At 42.9% G+C, this 26,458-nt stretch overlaps 2 protein-coding genes across 3 annotated transcripts in view; one reads left to right on the top strand and one right to left on the bottom strand.

Moving 5' to 3' along the window:
* Nucleotides 1-2,966: 2,966 nt before the first annotated feature.
* On the bottom strand, nucleotides 2,967-4,931 carry JUN (Jun proto-oncogene, AP-1 transcription factor subunit). Its single transcript, XM_082313435.1, has one exon. It carries the CDS (start codon nucleotides 4,482-4,484, stop codon nucleotides 3,540-3,542), a length of 945 nt encoding a protein of 314 aa, XP_082169561.1. The 5' UTR covers nucleotides 4,485-4,931; the 3' UTR covers nucleotides 2,967-3,539.
* A 118-nt stretch (nucleotides 4,932-5,049) lies between these two features.
* Nucleotides 5,050-26,458, top strand: part of LOC309591304 (uncharacterized protein) — a 138,368-nt gene continuing 116,959 nt past the window's right edge. Inside the window, exons 1-4 of one of the 2 annotated variants that reach the window (XM_082313436.1) lie at nucleotides 5,055-5,161; nucleotides 10,767-10,902; nucleotides 12,613-12,735; nucleotides 19,213-19,284. In XM_082313436.1, coding sequence (XP_082169562.1) covers nucleotides 12,650-12,735; nucleotides 19,213-19,284 — 158 coding nt within the window. In that variant the 5' untranslated portion in view covers nucleotides 5,055-5,161; nucleotides 10,767-10,902; nucleotides 12,613-12,649. Of the gene's footprint in view, nucleotides 5,162-10,766; nucleotides 10,903-12,612; nucleotides 12,736-19,212; nucleotides 19,285-26,458 lie in introns of both variants that reach the window. The other variant, XM_082313437.1, reaches the window with a different exon arrangement.

Below are 26,458 nucleotides of genomic sequence, written 5' to 3'. Positions count from 1 at the left end.
GACTTCATTGTTAAATGGGTATGTACTGCCTTGGGCTGGTATTTAAAGTGTCATGTTTTGAGGTCAGTATTTTTTTAGACCTACAGAGACGCAGGCAATTCAAGGATGGGGACTTTATTAGTAACTGCTACTGTGTTCTGAGATTGAAACTGGCTGGTATGTAACTCTTTCCCACTGTAGAATAAGTTGGATTGTTACTGTTATTTCTGTAATGAAAAGTACTTTGGATTTAAAATTATTCAGTGAGTAATCATGGTTAACCCCCCCTTTAAGCTCACTTCTGTTCATGGGACAGAAGTGTAAGGGTTTTGTTGGTTTTAGTACAGACCCAAATTCTAATTAATATTTTTGTGTCCCAAACATGTTGTTCTGATTAGAGGCCCTTTGCCTAGGCATTTCTGTGTAGCCTGCCCTGTTTGAAACCCTGCCTTTTTCTGACTTCACTTCCTGAATCCGTTGACAACACTCCCAGCCAAACAAAATACATGTTCACAATGCTGTTATTTGCAAAATATTCCCTTGTGAGTACAGCTGGGGCAACAAAAAGAGAGTTTCTCTCTGAATCTCAAAGAGAACTGACTATTCCTTATAGAAGTAAGGCACATAATGCATTAGGCAATTTTACTCTCGGCAGTTAAGTAAGTGTTAAAACTTTGCATTTCACCACGTACAAAGCCTGCACGTCTTTCATTACAGTTGTGCGTATTGATCACCGAGTGATCTAGTAATGTACTAAGAGTGCTGAATTTTAATCTATGCTGAAATGAGCCAGATGATAGCAACAGGCTCATAGCCCACCACACTGTTTACAAAACAGATGGAGGTGGAGGGAATACAAACTTACTTTGCCCTGTCTTAGGCCTGATTCTCAAAGATGTGGGACTGAAGAAAGTGTTCATCTAAGTCACCCCTCTTCTCCTTGTGAAACTGCATCATCACTGGCACTAAAAACTACCTTGGTTGACAGTAGATTCTCTGACTGGACACCAGTACTTCCTGAGCTGGACCAAGTCAAGTAACTCATGGCACAGAAACCAACCTGTCAGATGATGCCCACTTAACGAGCAGTGCTATTACTCAGTAACTTTTTTGCCCATGTTACAGAATGTCGTACTTGAGAGAGAAAACACATAACTGCAATGCTAAATGTCTGTGTGTGCGTATTAGGATAGGGTGGAGCACACTGTCACTCAGCTGTATTTAATTAACATAGTATTTTATATAATGTATTTATTTTTTACGTAATTAGGTGATTAAGCAAAATGCTTGCTAGTAACATCTATTCCATAACCCAGCACTGTTGAGAGTTAAACATGCACCTTTGCAGGTAATTAATCTCCTTGCCCTGCTTATTTTGCTAGTTGGCACTTGCTAAATCCCTGTAAAACCACACCCAGCAGTGCTGTGTATTATCCCTCTGCTGTCTATTCCTACATATGGTCAAAATCAACTTACCTTCCGGGTTGCTGACATCAGCAAAATGTACTCTTGGCAAACTACAGTATCCTCCTAGTAACCCTTTGTTTGGTTGGTGTTATTACAGTTGTATTCCTCTGACAGCAGCAAACACCATCTAAACAGTGCCTACCTTGACACTTGGATTATGATGCGGAAGGACATTATCGTATTGTCATATTTTAAACATTAAAACAACCCCTCATATGATAAAATGCATATAATATGTTAAAAAAGTTAGAAGAAAGATACTTCTATGCTTCCTGTAAGGAACTGACCCACAGTAGTTGCAAGTTTCAGGGTATCATTTTGGTAACAGTAAAGGTGTGTATATATATACAATTACCTAGCCATCTTGTGAAGTGACCTTAAACAAGACTGTCACTTCAATTAAAATTATGCTTATTCCTATTTTAAGGAAAAAAGAAATTTTTAAGACTGCCTGCTCTAAAAAGTTAGCATTCACTAATAATGAATTTCTAATATTTTCTGGCTTTCTTTTGATAGCATCTATTTCCTCTTAGCTGTTTGGCTCTAACCAGCAAGCAGGAAAACATCTGGTCTCCCTTCAAATATATGCTTATTAAACTAAATGAATTGTTGAAAATCCTGGTATAGTAATTGTTCCACCCCCCCACCCCCCCCAATGAGTTAAGTAGCATGTTTCTAAGGTATCATCTATTTATATTGTCATTGTACTAGAAAAAACAAGATTATTTTATAAAAAATCCAGGGAAGTGCTAGAGAAGTTGCTGTTTTCAGCAAGTTGCTCTTTTCATTTCCCACTAGGTTAAGTTTTCCCAGCTTTTCATTGCTTAAAACGTTTTGAACCCATAATGACACCCAAAAGGGAAAGGATTTCAAGATAGGGAAAGGGTTATAAAGCTATTTTACTGTTGACAGCAGCATTGTCATAAATATTAACAAAAAAGGATCACCTCCTACCTAGGAAGGAACACAGGCATAAAGGTGAATACTTCTATTTTTGAAGCCTATAGCATGTTATTATTTTGTTTTTTAAATACAACTGCTTGCGTTATCTTCTTAAGGGCATTAATTTAATGAAAAGCATGACAGATCAAGTAGCCAGTTGCTCCAGTTATGGAGTGATTTCATACACTGGCTTTCTACCCCTCTACAACCTGCTTGAAGTTAACTGTGTGAACTGGACTACTAGAATACAGCAGGCAAGCTAGCCACGTTACAATGGGGAACTACAACTTCAGCACAACTCAAAAAGTTGTATTAGTTTAGTGATGAGGATCTAGTTTCTCCCTCTCCTCCGCACACATTCTCCAGGACATGCCCGTAGTTACAGAGTAAGTAAGTTAAACATAATCCCTACTTTTTAGGGTTCAGCATAAAGGGCATTTTCCCAACTCAGGTACTAGCAAAAAAAAAAAAGTGTGAGGGGGAAATGCATTTTAATTATTTTATTTTTCTTAAATATAATAGAACCTTCTAGAATTTTTCCAGAAACAGAAACATTAAAAAATTATACTTTATTACAAATGGTAAACTCAGAGTGCTAAAAAAAGCCTCTTATTTACAAACAATACTGGGCAGTGCCCAAATAAACAACATAAAAATAACTTACAAAGTCATGAAGTAGTTTATTGACATTAATCAACTTTCATAAAATAAAATAAAAAAAGATATGTACATACACAATTTACTTGAAGGCAGGCAGAATAGTTCTTTTTGTTTATCAGCCTCCCACAAACCTCCCTCCCACTTTTTTTTTTTTTCTTAAGGAATACTACATAAAGCAATCTACAGTTTCTATTGCAGTTTAACCTTTAATACTGAATGATCATCGAATGTTAGGTCCATGCAGGTCTTGGTCAATGTTAAACGAAGATCTGACGTCTCATCTGAGCAGGAACAACACTTCTCGGAGTGGTGCTGGCCGCTTCACTACTAACTCAAGCCGAAGGCTTGCCAGTCTTTCCACACATGCGCTTTGCAGAGCACAGGCAGGGCTCAGCCTTTCAGCTTTTACCATTAGCTGTATGCATCTGCCACTTTTGGTTTTTTGTTTTAGTTATACCACAATATCACAGTTCTCATTTAAGACAGTCTCTTCAAAACGTTTGCAACTGTTGTGTTAGCATTAGCTGGCACCCGCTGTTGACATGGTTCATGACCTTCTGCTTAAGCTGTGCAACCTGTTCTCTGAGCATGTTGGCAGTGGATGCCAGCTCTGAGTTCTGGGCTTTCAAAGTTTTCACTTTTTCTTCCAACCTGGCAATCCTTTCCAACTTCCTTTTCCGGCATTTGGATGCCGCAATTCTGTTTCTCATGCGTTTTCTCTCGGCTTTGATTCTCTCCTGTGACTCCATGTCAATAGGGGACAGGGGAGGAGTTTCCCCTGGCATTTCGGGTACAGTCTGAGGCTCTTCTTTCAGAGCCTGAAGCCTGGGATGCTGCACGGGCATCTGGGGGTTTATGTGATGCTGAGGTGCATAGCCCATGTTGTTTGTGTTGTAGTTAGGTGCGGAGTTGAGTGCGTTGGGGTTGAAGTTGCTGAGATTGGCGTAAACCGGGGGCTCGCTGTGCAAATTCGTATTGAAACTACTGTTGCCGGCCATAGAGGACACAGGTGCCATGCCGCTGTTAACAGGTTGAGCGGCGGAGGTAACGCTGGGCATGGTGTTCTGGTTGTGCAGTTCCGCCAGGGCTCTCACAAAGCCTTCCGCGAACCCCTCTTGCTCGTCGGTAACATTTTTGGGGCAGAGGAACTGCGTCGGGGTCGGCGTGGTGGTGATTAACCCGTTGCTGGACTGGATGATGAGCCGCTCCAGCTCGGGGGAGGCCAGTTTCAGGAGTCCCACGTCGGGGGAGGTGAGGATGTCGGCGTTCTTGTTCCTCAGGTGCGGCTTCAGGTTGCTGGATGGGTCGGACAGGTTCAGCGTCATGTTCTGCTTCAGCACTTTGGCGTTATTATATCCATACCCGCCGCTCTCCGGCGGCACGAAGCTGGCGTTCAGGGCATCCTCGTAGAAAGTAGGCTCCATCTTTGCACTCATAGAACAGAGTCCGCGGAGTGGCGCCGGGAGCTGCGGCAGCGCGGAGAAGCTGCCCGGCCGCCGCTTGCGCCCCGCTCCGCGCGGCCACCCCAACCCTCCCGGCCGCGCAGGGAGGGGGGAAGGAGAAAGCAGAGCCTTACTTCTCGCCGGGGCGCGGAGGGTCCTCCCGGCGCGGGCCGGGCCCGCGGTCCCTGGTGCCGCCGCGCTGAGAGTCCGCCTGGCCTGGCGGGGCGGCGCGGGGCTTCGGCGGGGCGCCTCGCCGCCCTCCTCCTTCTGCTGCTGCTACCGCCGCGGGGCCGGGACGCTGCTCCGCCGCCACGAGTTGCCGCGCGTACTTTCCCCGCCTTCCTGCGCGCCCTCCCCGGCTCCGCGCTGCTGTGCCGGCCGCGGCCGCGCTGTGCCTGCTCCGCTCGCCTCCACCCGGCGGCCGCAGTCGCGCTGCCGCCTGCCCGCCCCGCGCTCTGAGCCCGCTCCCGGCGTGGAGCCCTTCACTTATCAGCGACCGGGAGCCCGCTAAAAATAGCCCATGATGTCACCCCGCGGGCTCCCCATTGGCTGCCGCCGCCTCTCCCGGGGGAGGCGGGCCGCTGGCCCGGCCCGGTGCATATCAGCCGGTCGCCATGGCCACCCCGCCCCTAGAAGCTTCTCAGCGCCGGCGCGGGGCCTTGTGGGATGAGGTAATGCTGGCGGCGGCTCGGGGCATTGTGGGCTGACGTATTGTTTTTGAATATCTGGTTACCGCGTCCAGAGCGCGAGCGGGGTTGGCCGCCGGCGGCGCCTCCCTAACGGCCACGTACCAACCGCCCGCCGGTGGGGCGGGGGCGCCGCTCGGCCCCGTCGCGCCGCTGCGGCCGTCGCCCGCAAACCGTCGCCTCTCTCTGTTTGTTTTCGCGCCCGTTCGCGTGTGTTTTGGTCGATGCCTGCAGCGGGCTGGAGGCGGGCCGGCTCCGCCGTGCGCCGGCGGGTTTCGGCCTGTCGTCCACTCCCCCCCCCCCCCCCGGTCGCCGGTGGTACGGCCCTTCAGGTGGCGCTCCGGGGGAGGCCTCACGTGATTTCCCCTCCTCGCCGCGGCCCCGCCGCCCGTGCGGCTTCCAGGCAGGGCCGGGGGCGGTGCTCTGGCTGCGGCGGCCGCGCGCGGGGCCAGGGCGGGCACCAACCGCCGCGGGGCGGCCCCCGCCCACGCGCCCGCGGCGCTCCCCGCCGGGGACGCGCCCGCCCCGCCGAGGGGCCCTGCGCCTCCCCGCCGGCCGGGCGTGCCTGGGGCTGGCGGCGGCCGAGGCCTCGCCCTCGCCCGCCTTCGAGCCGGGGCCGGCGGCTCTCGGGGGAGCCCCGCCGCGCGGGAAGGGCGTCCCGGCTCCCGGAGCGCCGCCAACACTGCCGGTCGTGCGGAGGGCGCTTAGCCGCCCCTCCCGCCCAGCCCAGCGGGAGCTGCGGGGCTGGGGGATGCGGGTTTCGTCCGATACCGCCTGATGGCTGCGGGGGTGTACGCAAGGGCACGGCTTTGCCGTTACAGCGGTCGGGGACGTCAATTCCCTGTCTCTGAAACGTGCCAGGATAACAGAGGGGAGAATAAAACCTGACAGGAAAAAGCCTGGTTCCAGATCGGTTTCTCTAAACTCGTCCTCTAAGCGACGGCCTAATTTTAGAAAGCGTGCCCTAGTATTACTGTGGAAGTACAGGTTAGTCGAGAGGGAAAATAAAGGCTGGAGTTGAATCCTAGTTGAGGAGTAGAGTCTGTGCTGGCATGTTCACCTCAGAGCAACAGATGGGTGATCTCTGGTTCGCTGCGACCTGCTCTATGCTGAATGTGGCGTGCATCAGTATAGTACATATCTGTAATAAAAGGGTGTGCCCCTTGTCTGGATTAATTTTTCTTGCCTTTCTCCTCCTCACCCTGCCCTGCACACACCCTTCTCTCTGGGAGGTGTGCATTTGTGAATGCTGACAGGCAGCTACCTCTGGAATACAGTGCAGCAGCTATTTAAGGACAGGCGGTGACAATACGGGGTAGGACAGGGACTGAAGGGGTGTACTGTTGTATCATGTTGCCAGCAATGCAACAAGTGCTCCTTATGCTTGCAACACAAAGCTGTTATCTGCTGTTGTAGGGTGGTCCAGCTTTTTATGTCAGTGAAGAACTTGGTCTATCAGGTTAAATCACTTTTTACGATATGTGAAGCTGACAAACTTATGTCTAGGTTTGAAAATACACTTTAAAATTCCCCAGTGCTATTTTTTCCTAGATGTAATGACATAATTACCAGTTACAGTGTAGGAAGCAACAATGAAGCAAACAGAAACACAAGCAGCTGTGAAATAAAAGTGAAGGTCTACCTCCCCTCTTTCAAGTTGTTGATTTTTTTTCTTCCCCATTCGCCCTGGTGTTTCCTCCTGTCTTCAGCCACTATATTCATTTGACCACACAGTGGGCACCGGTGTTACTTTATATGATAACTGGAATTACACAAATAATACATGCTCTTCTTTGTACATTTGTGTGAACGGCCTGTGGCATGAAATACAAAGTTTTGGCCGGGAACAGGGGGCTCACTGTGTGCTGTTAGTATACATGCAACCTTCACGTAGGCAGCATCTGACTCTGTTGCAGGTAGCTCAAACTACTCAACTGCTGCTATAGCTTCCTCTGCAAATAGTTCTGCCAAACAGCAGTAAGCTACTGCGTACGTATAAGAAAAATCTCTGAAATTCCTTAATGCGGTGAATGCTGGAAGCAGTTGTTTAACTCCTTTTTAATCTTTACATGCAAGATAAATAGAGGCCAGTGACTGACTCTTCTGGCACATGAACCAAGGGGCATCAAATGAAACTGGCAGGTTCGGAACAGATGAGAGAAATGTCTTCGCAGAATTGTAGTTAAGCTGTGGAACTCCTTGGCAAGAGTGCTGTGTGGACAGAGGGATTTTAAAGTCATTAGATGAATTCACAGAAGAGAAATCACTTAAGGGCTGTCAAATGCAGTGCATCTCTGGATCTGGAAATCCCGAAGCTGCAAATGGCTGGTGCCTGGGAGAGCATCCTGAGGCAAAACCGCCGTGTGTGTGCCCTGGTTTTGTATGCCTCTCCAGGTATCCACTCTTGGCTCCTGTCAGAGATAGGGTATCTAGTCGGACCTGATGCGGCAGTCCTTGCTGTGTTAAAACTCCCACGAGATGGTCCATAAATGATCTGTCTCTGTTGTGTCAGTGTGCAATTTTGATGTTTATAAAGGGCTTGTCTAAGCAAGGAAGAGATTTTGGAGAAATGTAAGACATGAATTTTAAGTAGTTTCCTGTGCGGAGGTTTTTATTGTAAAATAAGAATTATTTTAAAATTAAGCTAAAAAGGATTTTTTCTGGTTTCTGTTATATAGGAAGCCATGCAAATAATTTGCTTTAGGCAGTTTTCTGTATAGACAAATAATACTAATTAAGTATGTTCTGATTAATTGTTGACGTATTTGATTTGTTAGTGTTTTGTTGTTTTGTTTTATCTTTTTGTTTTTTTTCTGCATGTTTCTTTAGTCCTAGAAAGCCAAGTTCAGACTACAAGCAACATGGTCAATGTAGCTTTAACCACTCTAATATGTGTTTGTATAACGTAAAAAACTCTGCCTTTACAGTCTGTTCAGTTCAGCCCCACTGTTAGCAATGCAAGTTTTTCATTAGCTTCAGTGAGTGTTTGATCAGGCTGCGGATATTAACTTAAAGTCATTTAATGTCTTTTTTTTTTTTTTTTTTTTTTTTTTTTTTTTTTTTATCCCCCACCCATTTTAGTTTTCTACTTCCTTCCTTCTACAGAGGTGGAGTTTCAGGACTAGACATTCCAGTTTGCCAGAGACGTGTTGCTACTGAGGCCTGTAGCTATGAGGGACACCCATCAGTCCACTCATTATGCTAATCGCTACTCACTTAGAGGTTATTTGGTCGAGGCTGGCAATAGACAGTCAAGCTGGTCATAAAGGTTGTGCATAGCAGGAGAGCTCTGAAATCAAAGACAAATGCTCTTTGCTGCTCCGGGGGGATTTTCTACCTAATTCGGGACTGACTGGCAAGCGGGTGCTTACGGAGGTCTCAGCTTAGATTTCAGCCGAGTGCCCCAAGTTCACCACCTGCGCCTCACTGAGTCCCGCGGATCAGAAGTGGGCCCACTGAATAGAGAGACAGTGATCCTTTGTGGCCATTAGCCAAGGAGCTGGGAATTTTGGTGGCTATGCCCTGATTTATTAAACAGCTATTACTTTAGGGCTTTTTTCCCCCTTTCCTGATGTTCTTAAGTAAATATTCCTTTAGTAGTATGAAAGAACACTTACTGACCCATTTATAAACCATAGCCATTTACATGTCTCAATAAACCAACTTGTGGGTAGGGATTGGAAATGAACTATATATCTCTGTTGCTGTGAGAAGCAAATGCTTTGAGCAGCAGTAATGCAGATTTTGATTTATAAAGTTCTCTAATCAATCAATACAAGACTGACTGAGGCAATCAGATAATCTGAATAATTAAATGGCTTTTCAGGGATAAATTAAAATTTCTTATACATACCACATCCATCTAAATTATATTTGGTGTCCAGGAATAAATGGGTTCATTGTTTTGTTTCACTCCTGTATCACAAATGCTTTTGCCTATTTCTAGACCATCTGAAAAAAAAAAAAAAAAAAAAAGGATAAATGACAGTTTCTGCTGTTTTGTATTGGAAACAGTACTCAGAAAGAAAATGCTTGTCTCCATACAGTTTTAGCTTGAACTTAGATGTATTACACCATCTTGCTTTTTCCCCTCATCAGAGATGTTTCCACAATAATTTCATTATATAGACAATTCTTTTTATTATATAGATTTTTTCTTCTGTTTTTTTTTTTTTTTTTTTTTTCTTCTGTATCTTCTCATACTGCTTTTCACTCGCTTAAGGAATTACTATAGAGCAGGTTTCCCCAACTGACGGAGGCAAGAGTTTGAAAAGTCAGAAGGAGCAAGTATTTTTCTTTTATTTACTACATCAGAGTATAGTGAAAGAAGCTGGGAGTGAGGGGGCACAAGGAACAGTTTCCTTAAGGTAAATGGAAGTAAAATAATTCACAAGTGCTCCTGTTCCCAATTCCTCCCTGGTTCCTCAAGGTGTGTTTTTGTAGTCGGTTCCAAGTCCACCTCAGTCTGCAGCGCAGCAGAGGTGTGGCAAAGAGGTGCCACCTCATCCACCCCTAGCTTGCATGGCCTCTCCTTTTGCTCTTTGCCCCCAGTAGGGCTCATGTGGCCAGGTAGAGATCCAGGAACTGAATCTGGCTGAAAGCTGAGCTGAAATAAAAAAAAAAAAAAAAAAAAAAAATTTAAGGGTACAAGGCAGGGGTGGGAGTGCATAGGCTGGGGGAAAAATGGGACTCACAGCTTGAAGTGAAGGACCCTGGAACCAGATCTGTACAACAAGACCAAAAGCTAGTCTTGAGCTAGTCTTCAGTCTGCACATGAAAAATACTCCTCAGAACTATAGGCACTTGTAAATGAATATCATGTCCATCTCCTCCACCCTCAATTAGTCATCGCATAACCAAGCTATATGCGTTTAGTCCTTTTCATCTTTCTTCTTGTCAAGCCCTTTAGCCTGTCCCCCTCACCTACTCATCCCACCAATCATTTTAATTAATCTCTGAATGTCTTTGAAACTACTAGTTTGTGGAATGGAGGAAAATGAGTAGGTTAGAGAGACAAGATTGTGAATGATGGAGGTGGAGCAAAGTTAGGAGACTCTGCAAGACCTGTTGGGTTACCTCTGGGGCAGCAACACTGACTGTAAACACGGAGAAAGACTGCAGAAGTAAAGGAGGAACCACCAAAACCATTTCCATTTTCTTAAGAATGCTATCTGAGCAATTCAAACCCTGGATGTTTACGCGCAGCAACATATGAATGAAAGATTTGATATGGTTGTGTCTAAAGTAGATAGGATGATCTCCTGTTTACCCAATAGTTAGTTATACTAGATTTCTCACTATTATTTTTCCCATTCCCAGCTAGCTTTTCTATAAAGTGGATTTCAGTGGTCACTGCAAGTGCTCAGAAATATATTTTCAAATAAGTAATGAACTACATATTTTTTATTCAAACGACTGTACGTATTGTATAATTTTTGATCAAAAAACTGATCAAATAGAAATTAACTACATCATTGTCTAGAGATGAGTCTGAAAGGAACCCTGGAGCCTTGCTCCCCATGCTTTTTAGGGTGTTACAAATCTAAATATCACACCATTAATGTCTGTGTTCATTATTTCTATACCATAGCATAGCTGGCGCTCTGAGAAAGAGAGAGTTGGGCAAAGTTCCTGTCCTGTGGAGCTTACAGTTGGAAAAATCCTCTACACGCAAACAAGGCTGGCAGAATAGCAGTTGATCCACAGTGGGAGCCCAAAGAGTGAAGGTAAGCAGTAGAGGAGGCACTGGAGGACATGTGGCATATGGGAAGCAGACGGCTGCACTCAGCGTTGTGAGCTGGCAGCATGAAAAAATTTACCATACAAATAGAAGCATACTAATGCTGAGTGGTGGGGAGGCAGATGAACACCTTTGAAAAGATATTTTCTGTGTTTGGGGACAGAGATCCTGCTGGAAGTGTGCATTTTTTCAGATATTACTGAAGAGCAGTTTCACTGTGGAGAACTGAAGTTAGTTTTCTGGCATTTTGATGTTTCAATAAACACGTATTAAAGTAAGTAGTGGCAACAAAATGCATTGATTTATGGTTGCCAGTCGTGACTGAAAGCCTCAGAATAACTGGATTTAACCATTCAGAGCCCTTGGTAAAATAGCTCTGTTTTGATTAGGGTCTCAGAATGGATACAAAATGCTTGGATTTTTAATTAATAAACAATCTGGCATCCTGTCAACGTTGACACCTCACTCTGTCTTAGCAGCTGTTGGAACAGTAGGCTCCTGGCAACCTGGGATAAAGCAGTGCTTGCAACAGGAGAAGGAAAGGAAGCAAGCCTGCGGGAGACCAAAAATGCCTAGCGTAAAGCACCATAGAGCTTAGGGATTTCCAGTGAGGAATCAGGCTTTCCTTTTCTATGCTGTGGGTACGTGCTTAGACATGGACAGTGAGTTTCTGTTACTGAATGTCACCAGTGGCTGGTGGCTGGCAGATGTAAGGACACCTGTCTGAATTTGAGTAATATTTCTGACAGTAGTAGCAATAAACAGAGAAAGCATTGAACAGTGAAAGTAGGTCCTGCAGGTCGCTCCTTCCCAGGGATTATAGTGGTGGAGCCTGTGGGGAAGTTTACAGAGTGCCTGCTCATCTAATTCAAATGGAAACAATCACTCTGGATGACAGTCATTTGTGTTGGAGTCATGGTGTGGGAGCAGTTAGGGTTGCCAAATAGCCAAGGAGAGCGTTGCAGGAAGGAAAGGGCATGGCCTGGGTAGGGCAATACCTGAAAGCACGAGCAGAGTTAAATACTTCAGTTTTGGAGAAGATGCTACTAAACTGCTACTCTTCCTTCAGTCCCGTCTGATTAATGATAAACAACCTGATCTCGGATCACAGCTGACATACCACACAGCGACTGTGTAGCTGCTCCCACTGGTTTGGGCAGCCCTGTCCCCTCACAGGATGGCAATGTCCTGGCCTTGTCCACAGCAGCCCCTTAGGACTTAAGAACCAGGATATTGGAAACCCTCAAAATGGCTGTTCTTTCCTCTTTGGTAAAAATTGTATGCAGTTGCCAACACTGCAGTGTCTATATGTTCCCTTGTTTCAAAAGGAAGCAGAGATGGAAAATTTAGTCCAGAATCAGTATTGATCCCTACGTGAGATCTTGTTTTTTACAATGGGGTCAGGAGCACTGTTCACATACATGCTAGAGGAAGTACTGCGTGAACAGCCGGCAGTGCATTTGGCAGATGCATTGGTCAGCTCGCAGGACTGTTTACGCAGTCTGTTGAGAACATATGAAACATATAAAAAGCCATAACATTTGAATATATTAGAAACAAGTTCATGAGATCAAGGAAAATTTTTAGGGATAAAAGGACAATAATAAAACAAAGGCCTAAGGGCTGTGATGGCTGCTAATTGAAATTCAGTTGTGGGTTTTTTTTTAATTTTACTTTTTTTTTTTCTTTTTTTTAGGGAGCACAACTAGAAAGACATTCCAAAAAATGGCTGTATGGTATTTAGAGGTCCGAGTACCAGCTGCAGTGTGCACATATTTGCAGAGGCTTCTGTTCAGCTAAGAATGGGCTGTGGACTCAGGTAAGTCCTGTGAGAGAGGTTAAGCACGTGTGTTGTAAGAGCTAATGGTACAAAGTAGCCTTGTTCTATATAAGCATGTTTTGCGCTGATGTTTTACAGTTATTGCGTTCCTTACAGTCAGTATAGGAAAAGGTGTGTGGCTGGCAAATCTGCAAGCCCGGACAAAGCAGTTCTGGGTGTGGATGCTTACAGCCTATTGCCAGGTGCTTCAAATAGGCATTTATGTCAAAGATCTGAGGTCAATTCAATGATAGCCAATTTCAGCCCTAGATGATTACATAAATACTAATAAGAACAGTGGTGTATTTCACATTTACGTTATTGGTCTGCAAAGTATTTACCTAACCCTGTAGCAGTAGTGGTGGGGAATATATATCCCTTCAAGGCAATCAAAAGAATTTACAAAGTGAAGCAAAAAATTGCTCACCTCTTTAATATAACCTCATGAGTTTAATGAGAAGTAATCTTATGTTCTGTATACCAGTAGAGAAAAACAGGAGAGCAGAATAAACTCAGATGGGATAGAACTGCAGTCTTCCCCTGTTTTGCCTCCCTGCTGACCCTTAATCACTTTTTGTATCTCTGTGGCTTGGTTTCTCTGCCTGTAAAATGGACATAATGAGACTGAAGTTCTAGTAAAGCATGCAGCTCTATGAGGAATAAATGCTGTACAAGTGGTATGAACTATTTTTATTTTAAAAAATGCATTAAGGAAAAAGGTACAGAAAAGGAATGGAATTTAATCTGGAAGAAGATCTAGGATTAACTTATTGGTATAAAATATTTGTTACTGGCCTCATTTGCTTTTAGGATATCAACCATTGACATTTTTATTGGTTCATCAGCCTTGTAATGCATTTTGAATCTGACCCAGGACTGTGTAGAGCGTATACTGGCACCTAGATTTATGCCATTTTCACTCTCTGGTCACTTTCTGACATTTTGACCAAATATCTTCCAGTTGCTATGGGCCTGCTTTTTTTTGGAGTGGTCTTTATTCATTTATTTATTTCAATTTAGAGTCTCTGCTGTGAGGGGCTCTGAAAATGATTTGGAGTCGTTGATGTCAAAAATGCTGTATAGGAGGAAGCATTACATGTAAGCTTCCCTGAAGGGGGAAGCTGAGGCAGAGTGATCAGCACCTGTCCACAATCACACAGATAGTTTCTTTGAAGAAAAAGCCTTGATACGTAGTCCAAAACTTTGACAAGAAGATAATCATGTGAAACACAGGAACTCTTCTGCATGATACACCCCTTGGGAAAGCGGGTGAGAGGAACAGCCGCTCCCTCCTCGCAGCAGTGGGTATTGCTAGGAGGTGAAGCCTACAGCCCCTTTGGACACTTCCACCCAATAAATCTGTACCCAAGCTTTCTTGCCTGTTTTTCCATGTATGTTAAGTTTTAAAATGCTATACATATAGCAATCATTTTTAAGGGCAACTAAGGAGCAATTTTTAGCAGATGTAAATCAGCACAATTTACAATGTCGTTAGTTCCCCAAGTGCTTTCGGCCGGCACTGCTGACAAAAGAGGCAGTCCTGCCCTCTTCCTGCTCCCACGCTGTTCCCTCCCTTGCGCTGACACAGTCATGAGGTGAAGTGTGTTGGGAAATACATCCCGTTCAAATCTATCCCAGCAAAAAAACTGAATGGCTGGGGAAAGAGGCATTTGCTTCTTTTCAGGGTGTCACCAGTGTGTCTCAGTTTAAAGTCCTTGTGGAACCACCATGTTAGTGCAATTCACGGGTCTCCGTGAAAGCCAGGAGCTTCGCTAGTTTGTCCCAACAGCTTCTGGCTAAAAGAGAATTGCTCTGCAGCTGGAAACTCAATCAAGGGAGTTTCAAAACATTTCATTCATATGTGGTCCTCAGTTGATTCTTAATACACCTTTACTATAGCCGGTAGAGCTTCATAAGCCTGTCAACATTGCAGTCGAACAAAGGCTGTCTCAAGACGTTGTGTTGTGTAAATAAACCTTGTGCCTAGCAGGGTGTCACTGAGTTAATGTAAAGCCTGAAAAGGGGAGGGCGTGGGAGCAGCATGCCAGTGTTAACATTCTGTTTTCTGCACAGGATTGCAACAGGATTGCAACAGCCCAGCCTATCTGAGCCGCTGCACGTACCGTAAACATGTCTCTGCACTTGAATTTGATATGGGTGGTGATAGAACAATATACCTTTCTGGGAAATGGTAATGGGCAGCAAGATTTTGTTTTAAGGAAATTCCGAATAAACAATAGCAGTTTTCTTCTTAGAGTGCTGATGCTTCCCAGGTGGCCCACCAGACAGCCAAACAAAGGAAATATATATGGCAGCATTCACTCAAGGGTTAAAGTTTCAGAGTAAGGAGGGGGAATGTTGAAAATCCCATGAACTTTAATAGTTATGCTTATATCTTTGTGGTAGCGCTGACTCCTTTTTTTGCTTCTCACAGATCAGTAATCAGGGGACAATTGACAGGAATAACCCCCCTGGTAAAAATATACAACTGTTTTTGAAACAAACAGCATTTCATATGCAAAGCTGTCTGGTAAAGTGCATGCCCAGGGTGCTTTTTCAGGCCTCATGGGAAGTTTTACAAAGAGCAAGCTACCTTTTAGCAAGTGCTTTTCTGTTAGTTTCAAAATCCTGTGTTGCCTTTTTCTAGAATGATTTTCCTACAAAAGGTGATAGAAACCATAAGAAAAGTCTCAGTAGAGCTTACCGCTCGCCCTTCTCTCCCTCCTTCCTCCCCCAAACACTGGGAGCTCTCAAAAATATTTTAGTATCCTGGAGATTAAAAACAGTGTCTTCAATTTGTATTTGTCTTGTAATAGCTCTGACTTTCACCGCCTTGTCCTCCCCTTTATTGGGAGTACATGTGTGAGCACTCCCTCTAATGTTGTTTATACACTCGCTGTCAGGTTCAATAAGCAGTTTCTTAGCAGGGCACCTTCCCACGTGAAGGAAATGGTTCCAGTTCTTGTCCTAGCTCCTGCTTCCTCCATGTGCAGTGTCTTGACAAGGCACAGCAGAGAACAACAGAAATGAGTATGGAGGTATCAGTAAATCTTAGCTGATAAATGGAAATTAACTCTAGAACCTCATGAATCTACTGGCAGCTTAGATGTAGAGCAGCTGTTTACACGGCATTTTGTAGGTGTTCCAGTTATGCGGGTTTTGTGTAGGGCCTATTTTAAGTTTAGGCATTTTATTAATAGTGGATCTGGAAAATTTTAGAACTGTAGTATACCACAAGTGTAGTACACTCTTGGGCAACACTGAAAAGAATGTGGCAATGTTTAAGGATTCTCTATGTAAATAGGGATATTGCTAAAGAAAACCAAGATAAAATGTAAATGTGAATAATTGCTCCTAAGACAAAGAGAAATTGGCAAGCAGCCATATAGAAATTAGAAATTTAACTAGTTTTATACCATGGGTACTAAATCATAGTGGTGGAGTCTCGGGTCTAGTCAAGTGAATGGCAAACCCACAGCTAACTTGTAGGACCAAGGATTTCCCCTTCATGAATGAGTATAGATAAGTAAAATTTCCCAGAGCAGAAAAACATGTTATAGAAGCGGCCAGATTTTCAGCTTTGAAGTAGAAGAGATACTTTCATTTTCAGTATCTCCATTAGAGCTGCTTTTTGCAAGACCAGGAGTGTTAACTCTTGTGTCTGAGCCAAAATTCCAACCTAAGCAGAATGTACTCATCTAAATTTCCCTTTTGGTTTCATTTGGACAAGGTATTCTTTGGTGTAGTGTTGCTGTGTACTGTTACAGCAGTTGCTGTGTTGCGAGCTTGGGAAGGTGCCCGCATGGAAGAGGTTACATAAAAAGCTAGACCATTATAAGCTCAGAGAAACCCCTGAGTGTGATGATTAAAAAGAGAAAACGATTAGGGAAAACACATCAAAGAGTCTCAGTGAGAGTCCTAAAAGGAAAAATACTGATTATATTTGTTTTGATTTTGTCTTACATGAAGTAAAAGATGTGTGGTGTGTCCTGGGTCGCCACCCTAAGGGGTGTGTACTTAAAGACAACAGAATCAGACTCCAAGACTTCGATGTGGTTTATTTTGGTTGCAGGGCTGGGAAGATAAGATATAATTGTACCATATACATAGTGGTGCTATCAATCTGATAGATTATACTTCCCGTACACCCCCGACCACTTTGCCTACCCTCTGCCTGCTAATCTGTTTCTAGCAGGATAACTCCTAGCTTTCTGACCTTTCAAGAAACTTTCAACTACGATTTTTAAAACAATCACAAAAATATTTTTCTTTCTCCAAATGTGCAGTTCTTCTCTGATGAAAGCAGTGAAAGGCGTGAGATGGCTAACATTGATTACTAAAGCTGGTGTGCAAGTTCAGGTTCAATAAATTGTGAATCTTAGGGGCTAAAAATTGTTTAGAATTCCATTCTGGGTCTGGGAATAAGAGTAGACATTTATTGATAGTCCTGTTGTTCACACTCTACCAGATTCTAGTACTATTATTGTAGAACAATGTTAGATTCATTTTTTTTTAAAGTTTGTTGGACTTGATCTGCCCTGGGAACTGTGTTAGAAAAGGTCTGAACTAATAAAATATGCAAAATGTGGTTTTAGGGCTCTGCTTTAATGTGGAAAGGGGAAGAAAGGTTTTAGTCTGTTATAGCAAATCCAGTAAGGGAACTGTTTACTTAACGCTCCCACAGTTATTTTTTTTAATGTGTCTTTTCAGAGCTTTTCAGATGGGTTTAGCTCATGTGGACTAGCATATTAAATAATGTTTTCTACTGATATGTGTTTTTCAGTTGTTACTCTGACTTCAGTAGTTACAGTCATTTTCTTTCTGTCACACTGGTGTAGTAGATCCCAAAACACTGAAGGAAAATAACTGAACAGGACTTAGGAAATAGGGGAATAAAAAATATAATCTCTATAGACTTAGAATTTAGGTAGGAGGATTGCATCTGAGTTTATTTTCCCATTAATATATCTAGCATATATAAATTGATGTAGCATTAAGAATATTACGGATTCTTGTTTGATATGGGTTGTATGCATTGTGTGACATTTTTACTTGAGTGATGCAGCCATCCTAAGAAAATGGAAGGCAACAAAGTGTTTATACTGTCCTACTGAGAATGTTGTCTCTCTTCCCAAGTCCATGTCGTACTTGCGTGTAACATAAAACCACATCCAATACGTGTGTGTATCTGAAAATGGCAGAAAAAGTGCCACTTTCCATCTCGGGAGTTCCAGTGCTTCCCTGGCTGCCTTGTGTTGATGACCGTTTTAGGACTTGTTTTCACATCAGGAAAGACACTGGCAATACTGCATATTATTTTCCTATATCAACAAAAATAATCATAAAAAATGTAGGAACATACTCTGTTTGTGCCAGTTAGGTGATACATTGACTTTGTTGGTTATGCATATTTGGCTTTGGCCTTTTTAGAGCCTTCCCAAGTTTGAGTCCAAGCTGCTGAAGAAGTTGCCTTGTACTTTATGCTTTTGCATATAAAGAAGAGGTTTCTTGGAACAAAACATTCTAGGTGAAAGATCCTTGCATTTTCTTGATTTGGTGACAAGCTGTAAAATCCACCTGTTCTCCTGGCTCATTTGGGACTCTGGAGAGCAGTAGATGAATGAGCCAAACATGAGAAACAGAATGGAGAATGGATGTAGACAGCAACACTTTCCTTCAGACCTTAAAAGACTAAGAGAGTTTTTGTCTGTTTGGGATGTCCTGCTCTTGTGCATTAGGTAGATTGACTTTTTGTTCAGATGAGGAGTCTAATCTTTTTTCCCTTATTAAAAGAAATACAAAAAAGTCACTGTTTATATTAACAGTGGACCTAGATTCATTTAGTTTTGATCTGATCCTCACAAAACTTCAGATCGGTTTGCAAAGGTAATGGAAGTGTAATGGCAAGAGCAGCAGTGGCAAATACCGCCCCCCCCCCCCCTTTTTTTTTTCTCCTTAATATCAAAGCTAAAAATGTGGTCTTGATTTATATGCAGGATTACTGATTCGTATACTGTTAAAGCTATATAATAATACATCTAAAGCCTAGCATAGTTTATAAATACACAAAACATATGTAACTTAATAGTTATTTGTGCTGAATCTTTTTTTTTCCCTGCATACTCTGTCCTACCTTTGTTACTCAGGGCACTAATGCTGCATTAATGTAAGCAGCAAAAACAGCTGCATTTATCTTCATTTTATTCTTCCAAGTCACAGCAACATGCTGGAACGAAAGCCATTGTCTGTAGCAAAGCTTCTTAAGTCTTTTAAGGGCATCCATCTGGATAGATGTTGTGGTTATAGAAGGGCTGATGCTGTAAGTATTCATTCCGCTAATGGTCTCATTGATTTTTATTTACACTCTTTGCAGGTTGCATGGGGTCTCAGTTTGAGTAAGAACTGCAGAATATATGCTGAATTCAAGAATTACAGGTGTATGGTAAACTAAAACAAGGTTTCTCTATCTGTCTTTAGGATTCTTAATCAAAGCGGTGGCTCAGAAGTAGACTGTTTGGTCTCCAGCGAAGCAGATGAGAAGTGCAGTTGGTAAGCAGTGTTAAAAACCAGGTGCATAAGTTTGAAAATGTTGATCCAAATCACATTATTATACGTAGTAGAGAAATGTCATGACTTACCAAGATTAAACAAAGACCTGCTTAGAATCTCGTGACTTCAGCTCATAAATGGATTTCATCACTCATTACAGCTGCATAAACAAATGCATGTGGTATATATGCGTGTTTTGTTTTTGGAAGTTGTTGTTTTTAAAATCCCCTCAGAGTTTTTTTAATTGCTCCTAATGAGCGTTCCCTAGATCTGGAGCGATGCCTCATGTACCTGAGCAGCATAGCACAGTCATTGCTTTTAAGGGAATAGTTTGCCTGCTTTTCTCCCTTTCTGGCAGCTGAACTGCTTTGGCAAGCAAATTATTTTAAAGGAGAAATTTACAGACACCTGGTGTCAAAACTTTCATTCCTTCTATGAAAGCAGTCTTACCCTAGTGCTCCTTTGAAGCTCTAGAAATGTAATCCCAGCCCAGTCAACAATTGGAGAAAGTCCTATGCAATGTCTGAGCTCATACTGAATAAGTTTGTCACGTATCTAGATATTTTTCAGTTGTTTAATGTAATTTTTCATGTTGTCTGTGGCCTCTTTTCTCCTGATGGGCCTCTCATAAGGAATCCTAGAAATGGATGCCCTGTTATTATCCATTAGTACTTCCATGTTTTCTTGCCAATATGTTGCAAGTGGGATGTAGCAAGATTAATCAAAGTTTTGGTCTTCCTGCTGTGATTATTACCTGAAGGCACTAATGATGGCAGTAGTTTGTAATGTAGAGCAGACACTTGTCTATGGCTTTAAAAAATAGTACAGATCAAAACTATCAAGCCATTCTCATATTTCTAGGTTAAAAGTTGCTGCTTTGAGTTAAACCTATACTATTCAGCTTCTCAAGCTGATAACTGCTGCCTGCTGTTATCAAAGTTAACCTCAAGAAACTAAGATGGCAAAATGTATGGGTAATTCTTTGAATTTCAATATGCCATTTCATATTCAGAACTGGGATGCTGTATTACTCCTGGATGGGTAGTGTCTCATTTTAATGTTACCCTGTAAATTACTTTTTTTAACCATATCTAAAGGAAAATTACTTTTTTTTTTTTCCCCCAAAGAAAAATATTCAAGGACACTCCATTTTTGTCGCCATTTTCTGAGAAAAATTTAAAAATCAAATTTTAAAATGGACGTTGTTGGGAGAAAGTTGTACTTTTTTCCTATTTTACTCACAGCCTCCTCTTTTTACTTCTGAAAACTAGAGTCAGAAAGGTAAAAAGAACAACAATATGGGACACTTCATGGTCACGGGTGCTTACACATATATCCTATATAGATGGATTTGACCTGAAGTGGTTTAGTTTGTTTTGCTCCCTAGAAAAATAAAACAGGTAATAAAAAGAAATGTAACTTAAACTGAAGGAAACTGATATCTTTTTGCTTTTCTGTCAAGCAGCCTTAATTTTTAGGCAACTGGGGAGGAGTCTTAATCATGTGTGTTCCTAAAGCTTGCTTAAACAAATTGCTGAGAGTCTGAGGCTTTGAGTGTCTTGCCCCTTCTGTTAAAGTCTTCAGACAATCCAGCTGCTCATCACCTCTGAAAACCTGCCCTCTTATGTAGGTAGCTAAAAAGATGCCTGACATTAGAGACTCGTGCTCCAAAATGTTGCCTTGAATGCCTTAAAATGTCACATTAAAATTAAGTACGGCTCACCCACAAACCATCTGGCTTTACAGATCTGAAAATGATCTTTCAATTAATTAAGCTTTTCTGCTTCCTAATAAGGCCTATTTGAAATGCTCGGAGGCTGGAGACACCAGGGCTGTAGGTCTGTACTGAGCAGGAGTGTGGCTGTGGCCAAGGATCCCCCCAGCTGGTGGTGGGCCAAGCGTCGCTGGGGAGCCCTGCCTCGCCTTACCTTGCTGCGCTGGCTGTGCAGCTCCTAGTACAGGCCTGGGGAAATACCTGGCTTTCTCCTTATAAGGCCAGCGAGCTGCTGCGGGAGCCCTGTTCCTGCCCCAGCGCTTCCCAGCTCTGCTCAGCCACAGTCCTAAAAAGGCAGTTCCTTGCTCCTGCTTCCCACAGCTGAGCTCCCCAGGGAGGACAGCCCTCCCAAGTCAGGCATTTTACTTACAAGGAGAGCTGTACTTATGGATTTTGCTGTTGCTTCTCAAGGAAGCTGTTGTGTTTACAAGTACTGCTGGGGTTATCCTCTCGTTTAGTGAATAAGCAGTCAATAATGAAAAGTATAATAAAGTGCAGCGTCTGAGCCTGCAATCCTCACCACACAGGCACATTTTTGCAACGGTATAGATCCCTGTAGGGTCCCACGTGGGGAAGGAGATGCACTGTGTGAAGGAGTTCAGAGCCGTAGTCTTGAAAGTGTATTAGGTTATGGTTTTATAATAGAAAGTACTCAGCAGCAATATGAGCTCAAAGCAATTCATGTCCTTTTTCCTCCCTCCCCTGGCTGCCATTCCTGCACTGCCTCTTTGCTTGTGCTTGCTCAGTTCTTTGTGGGGGCCATGCTGTGTTCTTGGTTTGATTTGTTCTGAAAGCCAGAAAAGAGTTTTCTGCTCAGATTTATAGTGTGGCTTCACAAAAAGTTGTGCTAGTGTAACTGCGTGAGTGGTGGATAGGAAAGAGGGGAAAAAAACCTGAGTTATTAACGCCCCATGCTTTTCCTAACATGAAACTGAAGCTGCTGTACTCTCCTCCTGAATACAGCCTCTTCAAATGCTGAATATTTTATTAGCTATTTTTACAGGTTTAATTGAAAATTTCTGAAGGATTTGATTATTGGCTTATTTATTTCACATGCCAAGTTACAAGCTTAGTTACAGTCTGATAGATTTTTAAGGACAAGTTCTTTACTGGAGCCAGATTTTGGAAAGGCTTGAATATGCTAATTCAGAAGGGGTTTTACATGGGATTTTTTTCTTTTTATTAAATCAACAAATCATCCTAGCTTAATTTGAAAAAATAAAGAGGAGTGTTTTTCAAATTTAAGATCTGTGAAATTCTGGCATGTGCAGTGCACCGAAACATACTCGTTTCAGAAAGGGGCTTAAAATAATTCTTTTTCAAGGGGGCTGCTTGGGAAAAGTCCATGGATAGTGTGCTCTTTTGAGCGTGCGAGACGTTGGGGTGCAGCTCGCAGAGTTTGAACATATTGTACTCGGGCACAGCAGTTTGTGTCTTCAGAGCCACATACTTCCTTAGTTTATCAGACTGCTCCTGGCAATTCTGTTCAACCTTTGGACTTTAAGGCCTCTCTCAGGATGTAGCATTGGTTCCCTAATATCTCTTCTCTTGTCTTTTGCCAAGTTTCCAGCAGGCAATGAGGCCGTGACAAGCAGGGTCACAGGTGTTGAAGGAAGTCAGCAGCACAAACAATTATTATTACAAAACTGGATTCCACGGTTACAAGGATGAAATACTGCTTTTCTTTATGAATCTGTCACACTATCCCCGTCTTCTGTTTTTTTGAGATTATAAGGTGTTTTCTAGCTCATTTTCCTTTTGTACCAGTGCTAGGTGTGTGCCTGTGGATTTAGTAGGTGGGGTTAACAGTACTGATGGTATAGATTAAAAAAAGAAAGAGAGAGAATGCCATGCACTCATTTAATGCACATTGTTAGCTGAGATCTGTTGTGTATTTTCTAATGTTGTTTTTATACTGCTAGTTCCTTAAATATGTCTGTCATGTAAAACACGTTAAAACAAGTTATTCGCATGTTTGATAGTAAAGGAGATATTTAGGAAGAAACAGAGATCAGGCAATAAGGAAGAGGGTGATTAGAGAGAAACGTTGATCAGGCAATAAGGAAGAGCGTGATAGCAGCTCTGGTACAATGAGGCAGGAGATGGAGTGTCTGACCAATGGCTATGGAATTCGATCATTTAGAAAGAAAAAACATTTACAGCTATAGGTTTTGGACACTAAATATAACAGAGGAATGTTTAACAAAATCCTGGTTGGCAAAGGGATGCTCCTGCCTCTGCCAGACAAGGTAGGGAGTACTCAGAAAAGGTTGTGTTGGAATATGGGAAATACCCCTCACTACAAAAATTCTTCCCCTTAGCATTTTTGGCTGGCTGCTGGTAGTGGTCCCAGCGTACCCTATGTGTCACGTTTTGTGACCCAGAGCTTTGGAAGATGTATGTTGTTGGGAAGACACACACATTAAATGATAGTGGCAGGACTGCCAGAAGCACAGTAGTTATTCTGAATCCAGAAAGTGCCCATATGTAGTTTTTAAAGTAAAAAGCAACTTTGCTGCAAAGTGTCCTGTCTTCCATACTGTGTCATTAAAGCAGACTAAACTGTCAAGGTCTTTCAGAAATTTTAGAAAAATTTAGAATTTTTCTGACTGTTAGAGAAGTTCTCTATATACACAAAGCACTTGAATGCACCTGAACTACAATCTGAATTAACAACCCCCATTTCATGCTCAGTAGTGCCATTCTCAACTTGTGATTGCGTTGCTTTTCTTAGTCCACAATGTAGCAGCTCTGCATGGGGCTCTCACTAGTCCTTGTTTATGTACAAATTTGTAGCAGAGCAACTCGGTCAGCTTTAGTGATGTTAGTATTTTTTTTATAGACTATTCCAACTGTGTTCCTTTGTCTGAACACAGTTATAGTGAAATCAAGGACATATTCTCTTTCCAGTATGTGAATTAAGTTGAATTGTAGAATCACATTTCAGAAAATATAAACCTACCTACCTCAGAAGGTTTCACTGCTTTAACCATACTGATAAAACAGTGAAAACTTGTGAATGTTTTGAAGGTGAAATTTAGAAAACCTGGGGCCCTTTCAATCACAGAGGTGGTCTGAAGTCCCGCTGTCTAATGGTAACCCTCATGTTAGCCCTGTGTGCAGTCTCAGCCCTTTGTTCATTCTCTAATCATCAATCTCCAGTTAATTCGGTGAGACTTGTTGTGGAAAAAGGTGACTAAAGATATCTGAATTTGCCCTTTAACCATATGAGGAATTCAACTACAGTTCTGATAACGCGGGTTAAAGCACACTTTAGAACAAGCTAATGTTGTTAAAAGCGTGCATATTAAATGTAATCTGTGCTTCTAAATGGGACCATTATCAGGAAACGTCACTAAGAATCTAAGAAATCTTTAACGAATAGCTTGTTACTTCCAGGGATGGGCTCTGTAGGTAGTTTATATAAAGCTAACATTTTAGTGTTAGTGTATTTGGTCAGTAAGTAAATACACTTTCATAGTAAGTGTATTTTAATGTAAACAGTACAAGCTCATGTGTTCTGAATTGTCAATGTCATTGCCACCTGTGAAAATCAAACTTAGGGAATTCAGAGAATCAACCATCACAGCTCAGCTTGCTTCTTGTTGCTTTAACATAGTATGTTGGAAATCAGAACAGAGGAGTCAGTACTGGGAAAACATTTATTGTTAATTGACTCCTAATAGCCTGTGGATCATATTCATTGATATTTCTAAGGCTGTCATCATTTCTTTTTCACTAAGTGCAAATCCTTCTGTTTTAATACAAAAAATGAACTTTTCAATGCTTGCAATAGATATCCTAAAGGCAAATAGACTAGTTAAAGCCCTGAGTAACCTGGTCTGACCTCATAGCTGACCCTGCTTTGAGCAAGAAGTTGAGCTAGATGTCCTTCTGAGGTCCCTTTCAACATGAATTATCCTATGAGCTTGTGATTTGTAAAAACAATGAATGCTATTTTTCTGTCTCCTTTTGGGGTATCATACTTTGAACCTTTTTGAGGTGGTTGCTTTCCAGAAAGGCTGTAACACTGAGCACTGTCACCTGCTTAACTCTAATCACACAGTTAGTCCCACTGAAGTGAAATGGTAAGCAGGTGTCCTGTTACCCTTTAAACATGGTTACTCAACCAAGTATGCCACTTTGCACACAAGATAGTCCTAGCCACAGGTCTGGGTGTTCAGTGTGTTGCAGGAGCTAGACCATGTGTGTATTATCCCCTTTTTAAAAAGATTTCATTAAGAATATTTGATCTGGCCTGCCAAAAACTTAGCAATGTATGATTAGGCTTCTTTAAAATATCATGGCTTCAGGATTCATTTGGGCTGGGAAGCAAAATATAATATGTCATCACCAGACATGTGAGATGTCTTCTCTGTATTCTCCAGGTTGTATGTTTTATATGCCATTTGCATTGCAAAAGGCAAAGTAGTAAAATAGTGTCAGGGTGCTTAATACAACTGATGGGGCCTGAGTTTTTTTCATGGGTCCTAAGAGCAACATATGATGATACTAAAGTAGTTTACCAAAAGGAAGGTAGCATTTTCTAGAGCTCTCATCACAAGTGGGTATAGCCCAGCTTTTAAGGGTACTAACCAGAAACACCTTGAGGTGCTGGGCTGTAAACTACAGCAGACCAGCAGCTGTTGTGCAAGCTGTTTGATTCTTGTGGTGAGGATGGTAACCTTAAAAATTGGGTAGGGTAGAGAGCAGGAAATGGGAGCCATTACAGCTGTCCCAAGGGAAGTGGTTCCACTTGTGAATCACAGTCCTGGTTTCGCCATGCTGTGTGGGAGTGGCGTCCTATCCCAGGAAGATATTGCTGGCTTCTGGAGCCTGGCAAGTCTAACTGCCGCAGGGGGAAAAAGAGCAGGAGACTCTCAGTCCCACCAGCATCACTCCTCTGCAGCCTGCTAACCATCGTTTGGACAGCTGGAGCAGGGGAGAATCAGGACGCACCAAGCCCTGTATGGCGCATGAATTAAGTGATATGGTCCATTGCTATTATGATGACCAGAGAGTGACAAGGACTGCAGTCCTTTACTGAAGAGTTTGACCACATGCCACATAGGCCTTGGGTTATCCCGTGGAGAACAAAACCTGCTACTGTGTGAGAAAGCCCAGGTTGCCAAGTCTCGCCTCCTCCCTCCCTCCCATGAGTCACACAGCTCTGGCAGAGGCTGGAGCCTGTCTCGCAGTGGCACAGGACCTCCTGCCCTGGCTCGTACACCAGCCTATCCTAGAGGAAACCCTCTGTGTAGGCTTCTGGGCCTTCCCTTGCTGCGCCAAAGAGCCGCCACACCCCAGTTTCTTCAGGCCTTCTTGTCAGGGCATCACTGCCTTACTCATAACGGATACAGACACTGAAACCAAGCAGTCCCTCCTCTGCTCTGCGTGCTC

This window comes from Platalea leucorodia (genome assembly GCF_965183815.1).
Source record: "Platalea leucorodia genome assembly, chromosome: 5".
Lineage (NCBI taxonomy): Eukaryota > Metazoa > Chordata > Aves > Pelecaniformes > Threskiornithidae > Platalea > Platalea leucorodia.
The sequence above is the reverse complement of the archived record's forward strand: the minus strand, read 5'-3'. Positions and strand labels throughout refer to the sequence as shown.

What these genes read in the sequence shown, in the direction of transcription:
- JUN (XM_082313435.1), bottom strand. Translation starts at nt 4,484, where the DNA reads ATGAGTGCAAAGATGGAGCCTACTTTCTACGAGGATGCCCTGAACGCC.